The sequence below is a fragment of the Cetorhinus maximus genome, chromosome 14, assembly GCF_964194155.1.
Source record: "Cetorhinus maximus chromosome 14, sCetMax3.hap1.1, whole genome shotgun sequence".
NCBI classification, from domain to species: Eukaryota; Metazoa; Chordata; class Chondrichthyes; order Lamniformes; family Cetorhinidae; genus Cetorhinus; species Cetorhinus maximus.
The window spans coordinates 17555842-17573206 of NC_135892.1; the positions used below are offsets into that span (position 1 = coordinate 17555842).

Genomic DNA, 17365 nt, shown 5'->3' on the forward strand with positions numbered 1-17365 from the left:
ATCCCCGAAGGGGTAGAGTTATCTACCATGGACCTGCATCAGCTCTGGAGTGATGCCGCATCCAGGTTTCTGAAGCCTCTTGCACAGGCTACATTCAAGTGTAGCATCGAGGGCGACGTTTATGAATCCGTGTATATTTTGCGGGAACTGCTTGTGTAAACGCTAGTGTATCTCCATCTGTAAGTGCTGAGAGCTTGCCTTTATTAAAATCCACTTGTGAGATGTTAGCATCACTGGCAAGGCTGACATTTATTGCTGAGCCCTAACTGTCCTTGAGATGGTGGTGACGGACCTTCTCCTGGAAGTGCTGCTGTCCATGTGATGTAGGTGTTCCCATAATGCTGCCAGGATTTTGACCCATCGACAGTGAGGGAACGGCGATATATGTCCAAGTGAGAATGGTGTGTGACCTGGAGGGGAACTTGCAGGCGGTGGTGTTCCCATGCACCTGCTGCCCTTGTCCTTCGAGGTGGCAAAGGTCACAGGTTTGGAAGTTACTGTCGAAGAAGCCTTGAAAGGTTGCTGCTGTGTATCCTGCAGGGAGAATGCACTGCTCCCACTGTGCGCTAGTGGTGGAGGGAATTAATGTTTAAGGTGATAGATTGGCTGCCAGTAAAGCAGGCTGCTTTGTCCTGAATGATGCTGAGATTCATGGGTATTGTTTGAACTGCATTTATCAAGACAAGTCAAGAATATTGATTGGCAATGTAAATGTGAATCTTTTAAGCTAATTTTTAGAAAATTTTGGAAAAAAATTATTTTCATTTCAGCGTATTGATGAAGTCATTCATGAACGTTCTGTTGATAGAGTATATGGGATCTTTTGCTTTATAGCTAGAGGTATAGACTCTGAAAGCAAAGAAGTTATGGTAAACCTCCATTAATCAGGTGGTATATTGTATCCAGTTCTGAGTACCACTCCGTCTAGACCCTTCATGCTCTTAACCACCTCTATTAAATTTCTTCTTAAACTTCTTTAGGTAGAACAGCCCCGCTTCTCCAATCTAGCCATGTAACTAAAATTCTTCATCTTGTGAATCTTTGCTACACCCTCTCCAATATCTTCACACTCTTCCTAAGGTGTGATGCGCAGAATGGTACACAGTGCTCCCGCTGAGGCTGAACCACTGTTTTATAAAGGTTCATCATAACATCCGTGTTTTTATGCTCTGCCTGTATTTATAAAGCCCAGGATCTTGTATGCCTTTTTAACCTCTTTCTCAACCTGCCTTACCACCTTCAACAATTTGTGCACGTATACCCCCAGGTCCCTCTGCTCCTGCAGCCCCTTTAGAATTGTACCCTCTAGTGTATATTACCTCTGCTTGTAATTCCTTCCAAAATGACTCACCCTGCACTTCTGTGAAATAATTGTGATTTAGTCTACACTGCATACTACCTCAGTCTTTTGTTTTTTGGATGTACTAAAATTGTTAGCACTGTGAATGTATTGTACATGGAAAGTTATGTGTGTTGTACGATGTAAGGTGTTACTGCTAATAACCCTAGGCTCCACCTTGCTGCAGGTGAAGCACTATCGGGCTCTGCAGGAGCAGGCGAGTACTTACCTGGAGCTGCTTTGCTCCATGTGTGACTTATCCGACAACACTGTGAAGAAGGGAGCGGCAGACATCCAACACACCAAACAAGCGGTAATCCATCTGTCTCGCTTCTTTGGCTCCCGGACCCGCCTGCTGCAGACATTCTATTCCATTGCCAATTTATTCCTCACCCAAAACTATTCAGCCCAAGACCAAAATAAGTGGTTAAAAAGGCCTTTAGCTTTCAATCTTTATGGACTTTTAAAACCCGATTTACAGAATTTATTTGTTCTTACTGATGTCATCAACCTCTGAGTTTTCATACCCTTAACAAAGAGTAATTGACAATTCAGGTTTTATGTATCGTCTTTTATACCTAAAAGTTAAATTAGTTTCTTGCTTAGTATGACCTTTAAGGTTTTTAGTTAGCCATGAGGGAGAATGAAAAGCACAGCAGAGCATACACAGAGGCCAACATTTTCCCCCCTTCGGTGGGGGGGATGTGTGGGAGCGGGCGCAGGTGGACGGGTTCCTGATCGGCGCCCCTGTTTTGCATGCGTGGGCCAATTAAGGCCTTCCTAAAGTGACATCCGCCAGGAAGCACCATGTGCTCCCTGTGTGGGCCGGGGGGGGGATGTGGATTGCCTGAGCTGGGAGCGCACTCTTTCGCGCATACATGTGAAAGATTACACAGATCTCCCTGAGGCAAAGTGCTGTCTCAGGGAGGCCAGCTCAGACTTGAAACTTCAAATGAAAATGAGAGAAAAATTTTGCTGCCATGTCCCCTTTCGCATCCATGTCCCCTCATGTGACACAGTCACATGAATTGGGACATGTCCATAACTTTTATTTTGAAATATTCTGAGATTCTTAAATTCCTCATGAAACCTCGTCCTGCCCGTGGATGAGGTTTCATGCTTTCTCAGAACCCTGCCAGGGCTCCCGGCCTTCCCGCCAACCTTAAGGTTGGATGGGCAGGTCCATTAATGGTTTCTATTAGTTTTCTAATGGCCTGAATAGGCCGTTGACAGGTCGGCGGGTGAAAATCTAAATGACGCAGGGTCCTGACATCACCCCACGCCATTTTATATGTCCGCGAGTGGGCCCCCACACCCGCTCACCGAACAGAACATTCTGCCCAGAGGCTTTTATTCACCATTGAGTCGGATAATAATTTACGGGTCTTGATAGCACACAGAATAACAGAGAATGCCAGGCTTCCATAGGTTCTTGCAGATATAGATATAGAGCATCCTATAGTTCAGACTACTGTCGGGTTACTAATGTGCAGGAGTCCAAAACTTGAGTTATAAATATAAGATGATCACTAATAAATCCGAATAGGAATTAAGGAGAAACCTGTTTACTCAGAGAATGATAATAATGTGGAACTCGTTGACACATGGAGTGGCAAAGATGCATTTCAGAAGAACCCAGATAAACAAATGAGAGAGAAAAGAATAGAAGGATATGCTGATGGAGTGAGATGAATTAGGGTGAGAGGAGATTCATATGGAGCATAAACCCTGGCACAGACCAATTCAACATAATATTCTGTGCAACACCTGTCCAAAATGTCAAGAGGAAAATGTACGGTATATCTCTGCTTGTTATAGTGTGAGACAGGCCAAAGAAATAAACCCTCGGGCAATTTCTAGAATTCGACTTCACTTCAAACACCATTCTCCCAAAATTCATACCTACTTTGCCTGATAATCATCTAAATTGTTCTCATTTAAAGACAATGGTTGATGAGGTTTAATTTTGGAATATGAGTTGTGCCGCTTTGCTGGTAGTGTGACGCTCAGACAGGGTTGGAATAGTGATTTGTGTGTTGGCCGGGTGTTTGAGCAGGTTATTGCTCACATCTCCTCCAAGTACCAGCTGGCACAAATGGCGGAGTGGTTTTAAAGCCCTGGTGGGTGGTCAGAGAGATGGGTGAGGGCTTCGTCTTCAATGGTGTATCTTCTTCCTGACAGACTCCTCTCCGTCAAGTCCAAGCGCTGAACCAGTTAGGTTCAAAGTGCATCAAAATCCAGTTTAAGCAGATTCCTCACCAAACGTTACACTGCTCCATTGTGAATTAACTCCAGCTGAGGCAGGTCACCAGTTCCTTCCTGGCAATTCTTATCTCCAACCACATAAAGCTTTTTCCTAAAAGTTTGCCTGTTTAGACCTTTGACGAGCAGCCTTTTCTAAACAAAATTTTGAATTTTACTTCCCAAGTTTTGCAAAGCAGAAAAGAGGGAATAGAAAAATAGGGAAAAATTGGAAGGATTGCATTTAATATAATACCATTCAGGACCTCAGGATGTCCCACACCCAATGAAACACTTTTGAATTGGTGTCGCCATAGTAACGTTGGAAATGTGGCAGCCAATTTGCACACAGCAATTTCCCTCAAACAGCATTGTGATGATGACCAGATAACCTGTTTAGAGATAAATATTGGCCAGGACGCTGGAGAACTCCTCTACTATTCACTGAATAGTGCCATATGGGATCTTTCATATCCACCCGAAAGGGCAGATGAGGATTCAGTTTAACATCTCATTTGAAAGGTGGCATCTTCGATAGTACAGCACTCCCTCAGTACTGCACTTGAAGTGTCAACCTATATTTCGTGCTCAAGTCTTCGACATGGGGCTTGAACCCACAACCTTCTGACTCAGAGGCAAGAGGGCTACCCACTGAGCACCTCAACCAACCCAACGCCGTCTCTCGGCATTCTCCTGTTGCATGATGGTGCGGCCCTCGTGAGCTAATGTTTGTCTGTGAGCTGAACCCAGGCTGTGCTGTGTTTCAGATTGAGCAGCACCTGGTCAGGTCGCAGGAGCTGGCCCTCGGTTGGGAGGAAATAAAACGGCAGAAGGCAGAGCTTGTGGCTTACTTCCTGGACACCGAGCAGCAGCTCCAAAGCCTAAAGAGGAGGCCTGCGGAAATGGAGCTGAAAATTGCTCAGAAACAGTTGGCCCAGGTGCAGGTAAGAAATAATCCCAGAGAAGCATAGAACACTGAGATTGTCAGATCATAAGAACAGGAATGGGCCATTTAGCCTCTTGACTTCAGAATGATATAAATATTCAATAAAATCATAGCTAATCTGTGCCTCAATCCCATTTACGTCCCCCTCCTTTGCTCCATATCCTTCGATACCCTTAATTAACAAAATATTGTCGCTATCAATCTTAAACTCCAGTTGACACCCCCACACCCCCCACCAATGATTCAGAGCATCTAAGGGGAAGGAGTTCCATATTTCCACTACTCTTCCTGGTCTCCATTGAATGACCTGACTCTAATTTTTAAGGGAATGCTCCCTTGTTCTGGATTCCCCTACCAGAGGAAATAGTCCTTCTGCACCTTCCCCATCGAACCCCTTAATGATTTTAAACACCTCCCGATTAGATCACCCCTTAACCTTCTAAACTCAAGGGAATACAAACCCAAGTTGTTGCAACCTATCCTCATAATTTAACCCTTTATGCTGATGGTCCTGATGAACCTGCACTGCCCCCCTCCTCTCCCGCCCATGACCCATGTATCCTTCCTGTGGTCTGGTGCCCACAGCTGAACGCCGTACTCCAGATGGGGTCTGAAGAGCGCTCTGTACGGCTGAGGACTGTCTTTACCATTTTCTAAGTTGTACCCTTCCACCTAAATTTTAAAGCCCAGCAGGCTCATCGCATTCTGAAGTTTGCATAGCCTAAACTCACTTTGCACCAAAGAGGAAGACCTGTGGCTTCCTCTCAGACCTTTGCTGATTGCCCTTTTGCCCCGTGGCTGGCAGGCACCAAGGTTGCCCTCCTCAAGGTGGATTACCCTATCATCTTTCCCTTCTCCCTTGCAAGAGCGTTGCTGTAGCCTTTGTGCCTCACATCAGGGAATTGACTGGATTGACCTCCCATTAATTGACACTGAATGGCTGAGTTCGGGTACCCAGTATAGCAGTTTTAACCTTTCCTATTTAACTTTTCGGGTATTCATACTGTTGTGTTAAAGGCCACAATCCTAAAACATATCAGAATTGCCTTGGGTGCAGTTTCACTTTGAATCGGTCAATGGGGGCTTTGACACTTGATTCAGATTCCAGTTAGATTGCAGTATGCTGCCAGATGTTACAGAGGTTTGGGGTTTTTCATGTTCCATTCAGTTGAATCTGGGACTGAACAAGCCCAGGTCCCACATCTTAAGGAAGTGAGCAGCAACTTGGAGTGAGTTCCCTCACCTTTGACCCGAATGGTCTTTTGCTGATGAGGTCACACTCACATTTACCAGCTAAGTCCAGAATTCAGACTCATAAGCTGTTGGCATGTTAATACATTGAAAGATTCTGCATTTCTTTCTTCTATTTAGGAACTGGGTCATCAGTTCCAGTCCAAGCAAGCTAACATCACTGCGCTCACAGAGAAGGTCAGTAGTCTGACAGAAGGCCATGAATCACCAGAACACTCCGAGATCGGCCAGTTAAGCAACCAGTGGCTGGAGCTGTGTCACCAGATCAATGCTCTTCTCTCAATGAGAGAGGAGGACCAGCAGAGAGCAAGAGATTATCACGATCGAATGAGTATTGTGGAGGTGCTTTTGGACAAGTTCACAAAAGAATGGGACAACTTAGCCAGGTGAGTGTGTGGTTGGACAGACAGATTTATCCTATCCATCAAGCCTGTCTATCTATTAAGTTCTCTCATTGCTGTTTGATGGGGTCTTGCTGTGTGTACAATGGCTGCTGCATTTTCTGCAATACAGGAGTGACTACACTTCAAACAATACTTAATGGGATATGAAGCACTTTGGGCTGTACTGAAGATGTGGCAGATACTACATAAATGTAGCTTCTTTAGCTGTTTCTCCAACTATCTTGTCTCGCTATACCTAGTAATCTTTATCTGTCTGTCTGTCCATCTGTCCATCTAGCTATCTGCCTAGCTATTTAGCTACCCATCTATCTATTTGTCTAGTTATTTGTCTAGCTATCTATCTCTGACCTCTCTGTGTAATTTCTGTATCAGTCATGTGTGTCAGTGCAGCAGGAAGTATACATCAGTTAGGAAGTTTTGTGACATCTTTGCATTGTCGGGAACAGTTGCCGCTTTTGGCCTGTAGCAGGGAGGCCCACTCACCGAGAGCATACGATGGAAATCTCAGCGCCCGCTGCTTACCACCTTCTGTCACCAGACCACAGGAAGAGATCATATGTAACACTCCAGATTCCCAGCATGTTCTCCGGGTAGGTGAAGGGACCCTGCTTCAGAACTGAGCCTGAAAATGATCCCTCTAATTAAACCAAAGAAATTCACTGGGAGTAATCGTTGTCACTCTTCCGGGCAGAACACGGCACATTCTCATTCCGCTGTTGTTTTATTTGTTACAGAACCGATGCAGAAAGTACAGCTGAGCACCTGGAAGCTCTGAAGATGCTGGCGAGCGTCGTGCAGGCTCAGAAGTTTGTCCTGGACGACCTGAAGGAGCAGAAGCAAAAACTAATGGATCGCTTGAACCCCGAAGACAAGGAACTGATCAAAGAGCAGACCAGCCACTTTGAGAAGCAGTGGGCCCACTTGGAGGGCCTGATCGAAAAGAAAATCCAGGCCTCCGTCCTGACCTTGGAGGAATTGAGCCAGTGCCAGTCCAAGCTCGACGACCTGCTGGACTGGGCGGATGGCCAGACCCACCTCTTTGCCGAGGCCCTGAGATGCAGCCCGCCGGCAGAGCTGGCGCAGACGCTCCTCCTGGACCACATCGCCATCTGCAACGAGCTGGAGGCCCAGCAGCTGACTCACGGCGTGGTGACGGAGGAAGCCGAGAAGATCCTGGCCCGCCTGGGCCTGGACGAGAGGCAGCGGCTGCAGAGGGCCCTGAGCGCGCTGCACGGGAAGATCAGCTCCCTGAGCGAGGCGGTTGGCCAGCGGAGGAAGTACCTGAGCAAGGCCCTGTCGGACCGCACGCAGTTCCTCATGGCCGCCAGCCTCGCCATCAACTGGATCCAGCAGAACGAGCGGGTGGCCACGTCCCAGGAGCACGTGGCTCTCATGCCCCTCGACGTGGGCAAGCAGATCCGAGCCGGCAAGAACGTCATCAGCCGCCTGAAGGAGTATCAGGCGGACGTGACGGCCCTGTGGGCCCAGGGCAGGGAACTGGCCAAGGAAGCGACTGAGGAGGAGACGGCTGAGATCATGACCCAGCTGCAGGAGCTGCAGAGCATGTATGACTCTGCCCTGCAGCAGAGCGCCCAGAGGCTGCAGGAGCTGGAGAAGATCCTGGTCTCCCGGAAGTATTTCAAGGCGGATTTGGATACGGTGTGCCACTGGCTAAAGCAGGCGGATATTGTCACCTTCCCACAGGTCAGCCTCATGAGCAGTGATGCGGAGCTGACCTCCCAGATGAGCAAGTACCAGCAGGTTCTGGAACAATCCCCCGAGTATGAAAACCTGCTCCTGCTGGTGCAAAGGGCCGGGCGGGAATTGCTGCCTTCGCTGAGTGAGGCTGATCATTCCTTCTTGGACGAGAAGCTGAATGTTCTGCCCAAACAGTTCAACGGCATCGTGGCCCTGGCCAAGGAAAAGTCCGACAAGATCCAGGAAGTCATTGCGGGCCGCAAGGAGTACGTCTCGCTGATTGATTTAACCAGCAAGGCACTGAGCGAACTGGAGGACCAGCTGGTTCAGATGGGCAAAGGGCGCCTGAGCCTGTCCTCAAAGGAGGTGGCTTCAGTGCAGAGCGATTACAGAGCCCTCCTCGGTGAGGTGACGGGCCTCGGCAGGGCGGTGGACGACCTGAACCAGAGGAAGGAGACCTTCCGGGGCTCCGGCCAGCCGTGGCAACCTGACGAGATGGCCGGCCTGGCCAGCCTCTATGGCCGCCTGAAGCGGCAGACCGAGCTGCGAGTGGGGCTGCTGGACGACACCATCGCGGCCCACCGAGACCACGAGGCCGCGTCCCTGCAGCTGGAGGCACAGCTCCGGGCTCTGGGCCAAGAGCTTGTCCAAATCAACGAGGAGACCCTCTCCATCGAGGAGAAGCTGAAGAACTACCACGCCTTGGCGGGGGGCATGCAGGACGCCAGCTCCCTTTTGAAGAGGTTGGTCGAGCAAGTGGAACAGCTTTCGCCCGAGCTGGACAGCGGAGCCCATGAGGCAAGGAGCCAACAGATACAAGCCTGGAAAGAGGAGCTACAGTCGGCCCAAGGAACGATCAGTGCGAGGATAATGGAATGCGAGAGCAGGCTTATTCAAAGGATCGACTTCCAGACCGAAATCCAGCACACCCTGGACTGGCTGCGGCAGATTAAGGGAGACCTCAGCGCAGCCTCGGACCTGGACATAAAGCTTCAGAGCATCCAGGAAGAGATACGGAAATCCCAGATCCTCGAGGAGGAAGTGCAGTCAAGTCTTCGGATCATGGCGGCATTGAGCAGTAAAGAGAAGGAGAAGTACACAGAGACCAGGGAGCTGATGCCTCCACAGGTGGAGAGCAACCTGCTTGAGCTCTCCAAGCTCGAGACCGAAGTGCAGGAGACATTGAGCATCAAGAAGGTTAGTTAATAGGAATTGCTAGATAAGAAGAGGCCAAATCCTATCCAGTTGACCTTCTACCATCCTGTTAGTTATATGATGCACCAGTAATGGAATTGTTGACTAACCATAGCAATCAATTTCTTTCAAGTTAGTTTGGAACAGGCCCAGTCATGAGATGAAGAAAACACCAGTAGTGGAGAGCTTTAGGAGCCATTGGCCCAAAGTCACCTGCTTCTCCCAAGCCATGGTACACTTACCACAAGTCATGCCTCGATTTACTCATACACTGTATCCCAAAATGTTATTTTCTGAAAGAAATCTATCTAATTTGCATTTGAATTAATCCATACCATCTCCTTCCACCCTTCGGAACCTGTTGGTCACTTGCTCACTGAAATAGTGGCCCAGATCTTGCTGGAAACATAATAGTGTGTTAATGACAGATGCCGTTATTAAGGAAATCAGCCTGCAAGTTCAGAGGAATAAGAGATGCGCCTTGAATGGCAAATTTCCAAACTTTCTGGTTGGTTTCCATTTCTCCACCATTTGTTCTGCACAAATCTCACCCTTTTGCCTCAATCCTAATTTTAAAAACTTGCTGCACTTGCAAGTTAAACTTGAATCAAACTCACCACAGAATGATAGGGGTGGCACCCTGTTAACAAAGCGGTAATTATTAATGCCAGTCAACCTCTCTGACCTAGAGAGGTGAACAAATTAAACTGTTCCACCCCATCCCTGCAAGAAGTCACTAGAATCACAGAGTTGTTATGGTTGAGAAGGAGGCCATTCAGCCCATCGCGTCTACACTGGCTCTCTGAATGAGCAACTCACCCAGTGCCATTCCCCCGCCTTCTCCCTGTAACCCTGAACATTCATTCTTTACAGATAACAATCTAATTCCCTTTTGAATGCTTCAGTTGAACCTGCCTCCACCACTCTCAGGCAGTGCATTCCTAAACCCTAACCACTCGCTGTGTGAAAAAGTTTCTCCTCATATCACTTTTGCTTCTTTCACTAATGACCTTAAATCTGTGCCCTCTCATTCTCGATCCTTTCACGAGTGGGAACAGTTTCTTTCTATCTACTCTGCCCAAACCCCTCAATATTTTGAATACCTCTATCATCAAATCTCTCCTGAGCCTTCCTTTCTCTCAGGAAAACGGTCCTAACTTCTCCAATCTATCTTCATAACTCAAGTCCCTCATCCCGTGAACCATTCTCGTGAATCTTTTCTGCACCCTCTTCAATGTTTTCACATGCTTCCTAAAGGGTGGTGCCCAGAACTGGACGCAATACTCTAGCTGAGGCTGAACTAGTCAACTGTTGTTAGAGATTATAAAACAAATGTAACTTTTAAATTTTTACTTACTTTTCCTTTCTGCCTATTTTTATCTTTCCTTCAGTCAAATCTTTCTTGCTCTTCAATGTTCCGTGATAGGAGTTGCACCTGTGCCTGGACTCTAGATTACTAGTCCAATAATATTACTGTTACGCCACTGTTTGTTATAACAACTCTCCCTCCAGTATTACAGCTCTCTTTCTGATATTACAGCCCTCTCTCCAGTATTATAGTTCTCAGTCTAGTGTTACAGCTCTCTCTATAGTATTACAGCCCACTCTCTCCCATATTACAGCCCTCTTTCTCTCCAGCATTATAGCCGTCTCTCTGCAGTATTACAGCCTCTCTCTCCAGTATTACAGCCCACTCCAATATTACAGCCCTCTCTCTCCAGCATTGCAGCCCTCTCTCTCCAGTATTACAGCCCTCTCTCTCCAGTATTACAGCCCTCTCTCTCCGGTATTACAGCCCTCTCTCTCCGGTATTACAGCCTCTCTCCGGTGTTACAGCCCTCTCTCCGGTGTTACAGCCTTCTCTCCGGTGTTACAGCCCTCTGCCCAGTATTACAGCCCTCCCTCAAGTATTACAGCCCTCTCTCAAGTATTACAGCCCTCTCTCAAGTATTACAGCCCTCTCTCAAGTATTACAGCCCTCTCTCCAGTATTAAAGCCCTCCCTCCAATATTACAGCCCCTGTCTTCAGTGTTGCAGTTCCCTCTGGTATTACAGCCCTCTCCCAATATTACAGCTCTTGCTCCAGTATTAAGTCCTTTCTCAAGTATTACAGCCTTCTCTCCAGTGGTGTTGTGCTGTCAGAATGCACCAGAGCGCCAGTCCAGTCCAGCAGTTCCAACCAGGGCCCAAGAGATGGGGCACCAACAGCTCCAAACGCTGGGCCTGGGTTGGGGGTGGGGGGTGGGGCTCGGGCTTAGGACCTGACAGACCAGCTTTTAAAAAATTGGAACTTTCAGGTTGAGAGTTTGGATTTTTTGAAATGGATCTGTCAGGTTAATTTCACTCATCGCTGCACTGCTGCTGAGGAGGCTGGGTGATTGGGGAGTGAGGAGGAGGGGTGTTGGGGGTGGAGAGGGGCATTTGGAGGATGGAGAGGGGGGGATTGGGGGTTATTGGGGGGAGGGGTGTGAGGTTGTTGGGGAGGTTGTTGGGGAGGGGTGTGAGGTTGTTGGGGAGGTTGTTGGGGAGGGGTGTGAGGTTGGGGGAGGGGTGTGAGGTTGTTGGGGAGGTTGCGGGGAGGGGTGTGAGGTTGTTGGGGAGGGGTGTGAGGTTGTTGGGGAGGGGTGTGATGTTGTTGGGGAGGGGTGTGAGGCTGTTGGGGAGGTTGGGGGGAGGGGTGTGAGGTTGTTGGGGAGGTTGTTGGGGAGGGGTGTGAGGTTGGGGGAGGGGTGTGAGGTTGTTGGGGAGGTTGCGGGGAGGGGTGTGAGGTTGTTGGGGAGGTTGGGGGGAGGGGTGTGAGGAGGTTGGGGAAGTGGGGGGGGGAGGGATGTAAGGAGGTTGGGGGGAGGGGTGTGAGATTGTTGAGGAGGTTGGGGGGAGGTTGTTGAGGAGGTTGGGGGGAGGGGTGTGAGGAGGTTGGGGAAGTGGGGGGAGGGGTGTGAGGTTGCGGGGAGGGGTGTGAAATTGTTGGGGAGGTTGGGGGGAGGGGTGTGAGGAGGTTGGGGGGAGGGGTGTGAGGTTGTTGGGGAGGTTGGGGGAAGGGGTGTGAGGAGGTTGGGGGGGGGTGGGGTGTGAGGAGGTTGGGGGAAGGGGTGTGAGGAGGTTGGGGGGGTGGGGTGTGAGGAGGTTGGGGGAAGGGGTGTGAGGAGGTTGGGGGGGTGGGGTGTGAGGAGGTTGGGGGGAGGGGTGTGAGGAGGTTGGGGGGAGGGGTGTGAGGTTGTTGGGGAGGTTGGGGGGAGGGGTGTGAGGAGGTTGGGGGGAGGAGTGTGAGGTTGTTGGGGAGGTTGGGGGGAGGGGTGTGAGGTTGTTGGGGAGTTTGGGGGGATGGGTGTGAGGAGGTTGGGGGGGGGTGGGGTGTGAGGAGGTTTGGGGAAGGGATGTGAGGAGGTTGGGGGGAGGGGTGTGAGGAGGTTGGGGGGAGGGGTGTGAGGAGGTTGGGGAGAGGGGTGTGAGGAGGTTGGGGGTGGGTGGGGGTGAGGAGGTTGGGGGGAGGGGTGTGAGGAGGTTGGGGAAGTGGGGGGAGGGGTGTGAGGAGGTTGGGGAGGTTGGGGGGAGGGGTGTGAGAAGGTTGGGGGAAGGGGTATGAGATTGTTGGGGAGGTTGGGGGAGGGGTGTGAGGAGGTTGGGGGGAGGGGGTGTGAGGAGGTTGGGGGGAGGGGTGTGAGGTTGTTGGGGAGGTTGGGGGGAGGGGTGTAAGGAGGTTGGGGGGAGGAGTGTGAGGTTGTTGGGGAGGATGGGGGGGAGGGGTGTGAGGTTGTTGGGGAGGTTGGGGGGGAGGGGTGTGAGGAGGTTGGCAGGGGTGGGGTGTGAGGAGGTTTGGGGAAGGGATGTGAGGAGGTTGGGGGAGGGATGTGAGGAGGTTGGGGGGAGGGGTGTGAGGAGGTTGGGGGGAGGGGTGTGAGGAGGTTGGGGAGGTGGGGGGGAGGGGTGTGAGAAGGTTGGGGGAAGGGGTATGAGATTGTTGGGGAGGTTGGGGGAGGGGTGTGAGGAGGTTGGGGGGAGGGGTGTGAGGAGGTTGGGGGGAGGGGTGTGAGGTTGTTGGGGAGGTTGGGGGAGGGGTGTGAGGAGGTTGGGGGGAGGGGTGTGAGGTTGTTGGGGAGTTTGGGGGGATGGTGTGAGGAGGTTGGCGGGGGTGGGGTGTGAGGAGGTTTGGGGAAGGGATGTGAGGAGGTTGGGGGGGAGGGGTGTGAGGAGGTTGGGGGGAGGGGTGTGAGGAGGTTGGGGGGGAGGGGTGTGAGGTTGTTGGGGAGGTTGGGCGGAGGGGTGTGAGGAGGTTGGGGGGAGGGGTGTGAGGAGGTTGGGGAGGTGGGGGGGAGGGGTGTGAGGAGGTTGGGGGGAGGGGTGTGAGGAGGTTGGGGGGGAGGGGTGTGAGGTTGTTGGGGAGGTTGGGGGGAGGGGTGTGAGGAGGTTGGGGGAGAGGTGGGGGGGAGGGGTGTGAGGAGGTTGGGGGGAGGGGGTGTGAGGAGGTTGGAGGGAGGGGTGTGAGGAGGTTGGGGGAGGGGTATGAGGTTGTTGGGGAGGTGGGGGGGGGGGGTGGAGAGGAGGTTGGCGGCAGGGCAGGGGCATGGTGCTGCCGGAACATACCGGCCAGCACTCCACTCCAATTTAAAGGCTTTAACCATTCACCACTCGATGGCAAACTTCCCTTTGCTGATTGGCCATCCAATCCAGGCCCCACCTGGTTTTTCTTTCCATTGATCTCAGTGGAATCCACTCCATTAATTGTCTGACTGGATTGTCAATCTGTAAGATTGGTGTTGGTTTTAATCCTCACCGCCTCCAATATTGAAGCTACTTGTTTCCGGGAGTGTAACTTGCAGTGGGGGGGGGTTTGCCTCATTGATGACAACAATCAGAACTGGAGGGAAATCCTCTTGCAACCACATGGGGCTGCGGCAGCAGCAACAGCCCTGACCCTCCTGTACAGCCCTCTGATTGTAAAAAAAATACAGACCTTACAACTCCCTGCACACAGCTTTCCCATAAACAGACATTTCAGGAGCTTTATAACTCAAGGTTCCCGGGATCTAAACCAGCATCAGTATCCCCAAACACCCCGCTGCATTTGCCTACTGAACATCAATTCCTTGGCTGTGAAGGCCTGAGGATGTGAAATGCAATATAGTGTTTGTATTTCCTGCTGGCAGTTTTACATGGAATTTACAGCACAGAAACAGGCCATTTGGCCTACCTCGTCTATGTTGGTGTTTATATTCCACACAAACCTCCTCCCACCTTTCTTGATCACACTCGGGGTAGCCTTCAGCTTCTTTCTTCCTCATGTGTTTATTAAGTTCCTTCAATGTATCTATACTAGAATCATAGAATGGTTACAGCAAGAAGGAGGTCATTCAGCACATTTTCTCTGTGTCAGTTCTCTGCAACAGCAACTCAGCTGGTCCCACTCCTTCACCTTTTCCCTGTAGCCCTGTAAATTCTTTTCTCTTCCGATCATTATCCAGTTCCCATTTGAAAACCGCATTTGAATCTGGCTCAGGTCGTGCATTCCAGATCCGAACCGCTTGTTGCATAAAGAAGTTTTTCCTCATGTTCCCCCTGGTTCTTTTATTAATCACTTTAGAGTTCTTGACCTTCTGCCGATGAGAACAGTTTCTCCTCATTTATTATATCCAGACTCCCATGATTTTGAACACGTCTAACAAAGCTCCTCTCAGCCTTCTCTTCTCCAAGGAGAACACCCCCAGCTTCGCCAACCTATCCACATGACTGAAGTCTCTCATCTTTGGAACCATTCTTGTAAATCTTTTCTGCACCCTTTCTAAAACCTTCACATCCTTCCCGTTGAGGCTGAACCAGTGTTTTATGAAGGTTCATAACTTACTTGCTTTTCTACTCTTGTGCCCCTCTTTATAAAATCCAGGATTCAGTATAATTTATTAACTGCTTTCTCAACCTGCCCTGCCGCCTTAAATGATTTATTCGCACATACAGCCACGTCTCTCTGTTCCTGCATTTCCTTTAGAATTGTACCATTTATTTTACGTCCCCTCTCCTCATTCTCCTGACCAAAATAGATCACTTCATACTTCTCTACGTTAAATTTGATCTGCCACGTGTTTGCCCATTCCACCAGCCTGTCTATATCCACTTGAAGTCTATCACTATCCTCCTCACAGTTACCAATACTATCAAGTCTTGCATTATCATCAAATTTTGAAATTGTGCCCCATCCACCCAGCCCTAGGTTATTAATATAAATCAAGAAAAGCGGTGGTCTCTATATATACCATCCCCAGTCAGAACTAAGTAAAGTTTTCTGTAATTCATGTTTTTAATAGGCTTGAATTAAATAATTAAACTGCTGCATAATGAAATTCTAGCTATGCTAAAGATAATGTTTCAAAATACTACTTGGTTGGAAATTAAATACTACCGGCACTAATATTTAATATTTAAAAAGCATAGCCTTACTGACGTTTAGGGACTCAAATGATTAATACATAGAAAAACAACACAATAGTAGATCTAGAAATGATATGGCCGACATGTTTCCTTACAGCTCCACCTCAAAATTTGGTACTACACCCCTGCCTTTCTCCGGTATTATCACAGTTCACCCTCCAGTATTAGAGCCCTCACTCCAGTCGTATGGCTTTCTCTCTGGTATTATCACAGTCCACTCTGCAGTATTAGAGCCCTCACTCCAGTCGTATGGCTTTCTCTCTGGTATTATCACAGTCCACTCTGCAGTATTACAGCCTTCTCTTCAGTCGTTTGGTTTCTCTCTGGTATTGCAGTCCGCTCTCCGGAATACAGCCCCCTCTCCAGTCTTATAGCTTTCTCTCCGGTGCTACTATCCACTCTCTGTTATTACAGCCATATCCCCTGTATTAAAGCTCTCTCTCTCTCCAGTATTACAGCCCTCTCTCCAGCATTATGGCTTTCTCTCTGGTATTACAGCTCACTCTCCAGTATTACAGCTTTCTCTCCAGTATTATGGCTCTCTCCAGTACTACAGTCCACACTCTGGCATTACAGTGTCACTCTTCAGTATTACAGCACTCTCTCCAGTATTACAGCTTTCTCTCCAGTATTATAGCTTTCTCCCTGGTATTACTGTCCACTCTTGGGTATTACAGCTCTCCCTCCAGTATTATAGCTTTCTCTGCGGTATTACAGCCCACTCTCTGGTATTACATCCCTCACTCCAGTATTATAGCTTTCTCTCTGGTAGTACAGTCCACTCTCCAGTATTATAGCTTTCTCTCTGGCATTACAGTCCACCCTCCAGTCCAGCATTGCTGCTAAGCGGAAACTCTCCTTAGGCTATTGTCCCTCACTGGCAGGGAAATGAGATTTGTGAATCTTGTGAGAAATATTATGAACAAACCTAAGGAGTGACAGGACCCCTGTTGATTTTCCTGTCGGAGACTGCTCAGGTTAAGTAGTACTGCCCTGTCGATGTGACGACTGTTTTGACAGAGTGATAATGGTCATTTCTCTTCCCCCTCCAGACATCCCTAGACAAGGTGCAGGGCCTGATCCAGAGGTATCAGCGGGCAGCTCAGTCGGCTGGTGACTGGTTGGACGATGCCAGTGCTCTCTTGCAGCAGATGGGCGACGGTCTGGATGTGGAGGGTTCGGAGGAGACCTTGAGGAGGCACGACGAATTCTTCGCCACAGGAGCAGACCTAGCCAGCCAGCTGGGAGGGCTGGAGGCATTGATACCCGACCTACTGCCCTCGATCAACGTGGCAGGGCGAGAGCAAGTGGAACGGAGCTTGGCCTCATTACGGCAAAGAAGAGTAGACACTGAGCAACAAGCTCAAGGTCAGCAAGACATTCTCCAAAGGTAAATTCCTCAAATAGGTGGCAATATCCTTACATATACAATGTGAAGCTGCAGTGTCATTGAGTTGGTCATCGCCTAGCAATGATACCACAGGGGCAGATTTTCAACCAGAACTGGCTTGGAATACAGTGCCCAGTTCTTTTCTCCATATTACAAGAAGAATATAGGAGATTGGAGAAGATGCAAGAAAGACTCATAAGAACACTGGTGTGTTATAGTTCACTCAGGGAGTCCAAGTTGCTGTGGCAACGGGCATGTTGTAGTCTGGAGCTATGGATAGTGATGGTAGAGGCTCTAACATTCTTTCCATAATATGGCTGGCCAGGAATCTCTCCTGGAAGTTGATTCTCAACCTGTTTGGCCACATTATGAACACAGCTTCCTTGGCAGGACTTGAACCCAGAGCTTCTGGTTTAGAGGCAAGGATGCTTCCCACTGCGCCACAAGATCTTCACTGTATGAATGGTGCTAGAACTGAA

At 49.4% G+C, this 17365-nt stretch overlaps 1 protein-coding gene across 1 annotated transcript in view; it reads left to right on the top strand.

Annotated features, from left to right (window-relative positions):
• syne1b (spectrin repeat containing, nuclear envelope 1b) overlaps positions 1 to 17365 on the top strand; it is a 447660-nt gene that overhangs the window by 219088 nt on the left and 211207 nt on the right. The window contains exons 73-77 of the mRNA XM_078556589.1: positions 1527 to 1652; positions 4348 to 4524; positions 5898 to 6163; positions 6916 to 9076; positions 16549 to 16886. Of these exons, the coding sequence (XP_078412715.1) occupies positions 1527 to 1652; positions 4348 to 4524; positions 5898 to 6163; positions 6916 to 9076; positions 16549 to 16886 (3068 nt within the window). The remainder of the gene's footprint in view (positions 1 to 1526; positions 1653 to 4347; positions 4525 to 5897; positions 6164 to 6915; positions 9077 to 16548; positions 16887 to 17365) is intronic.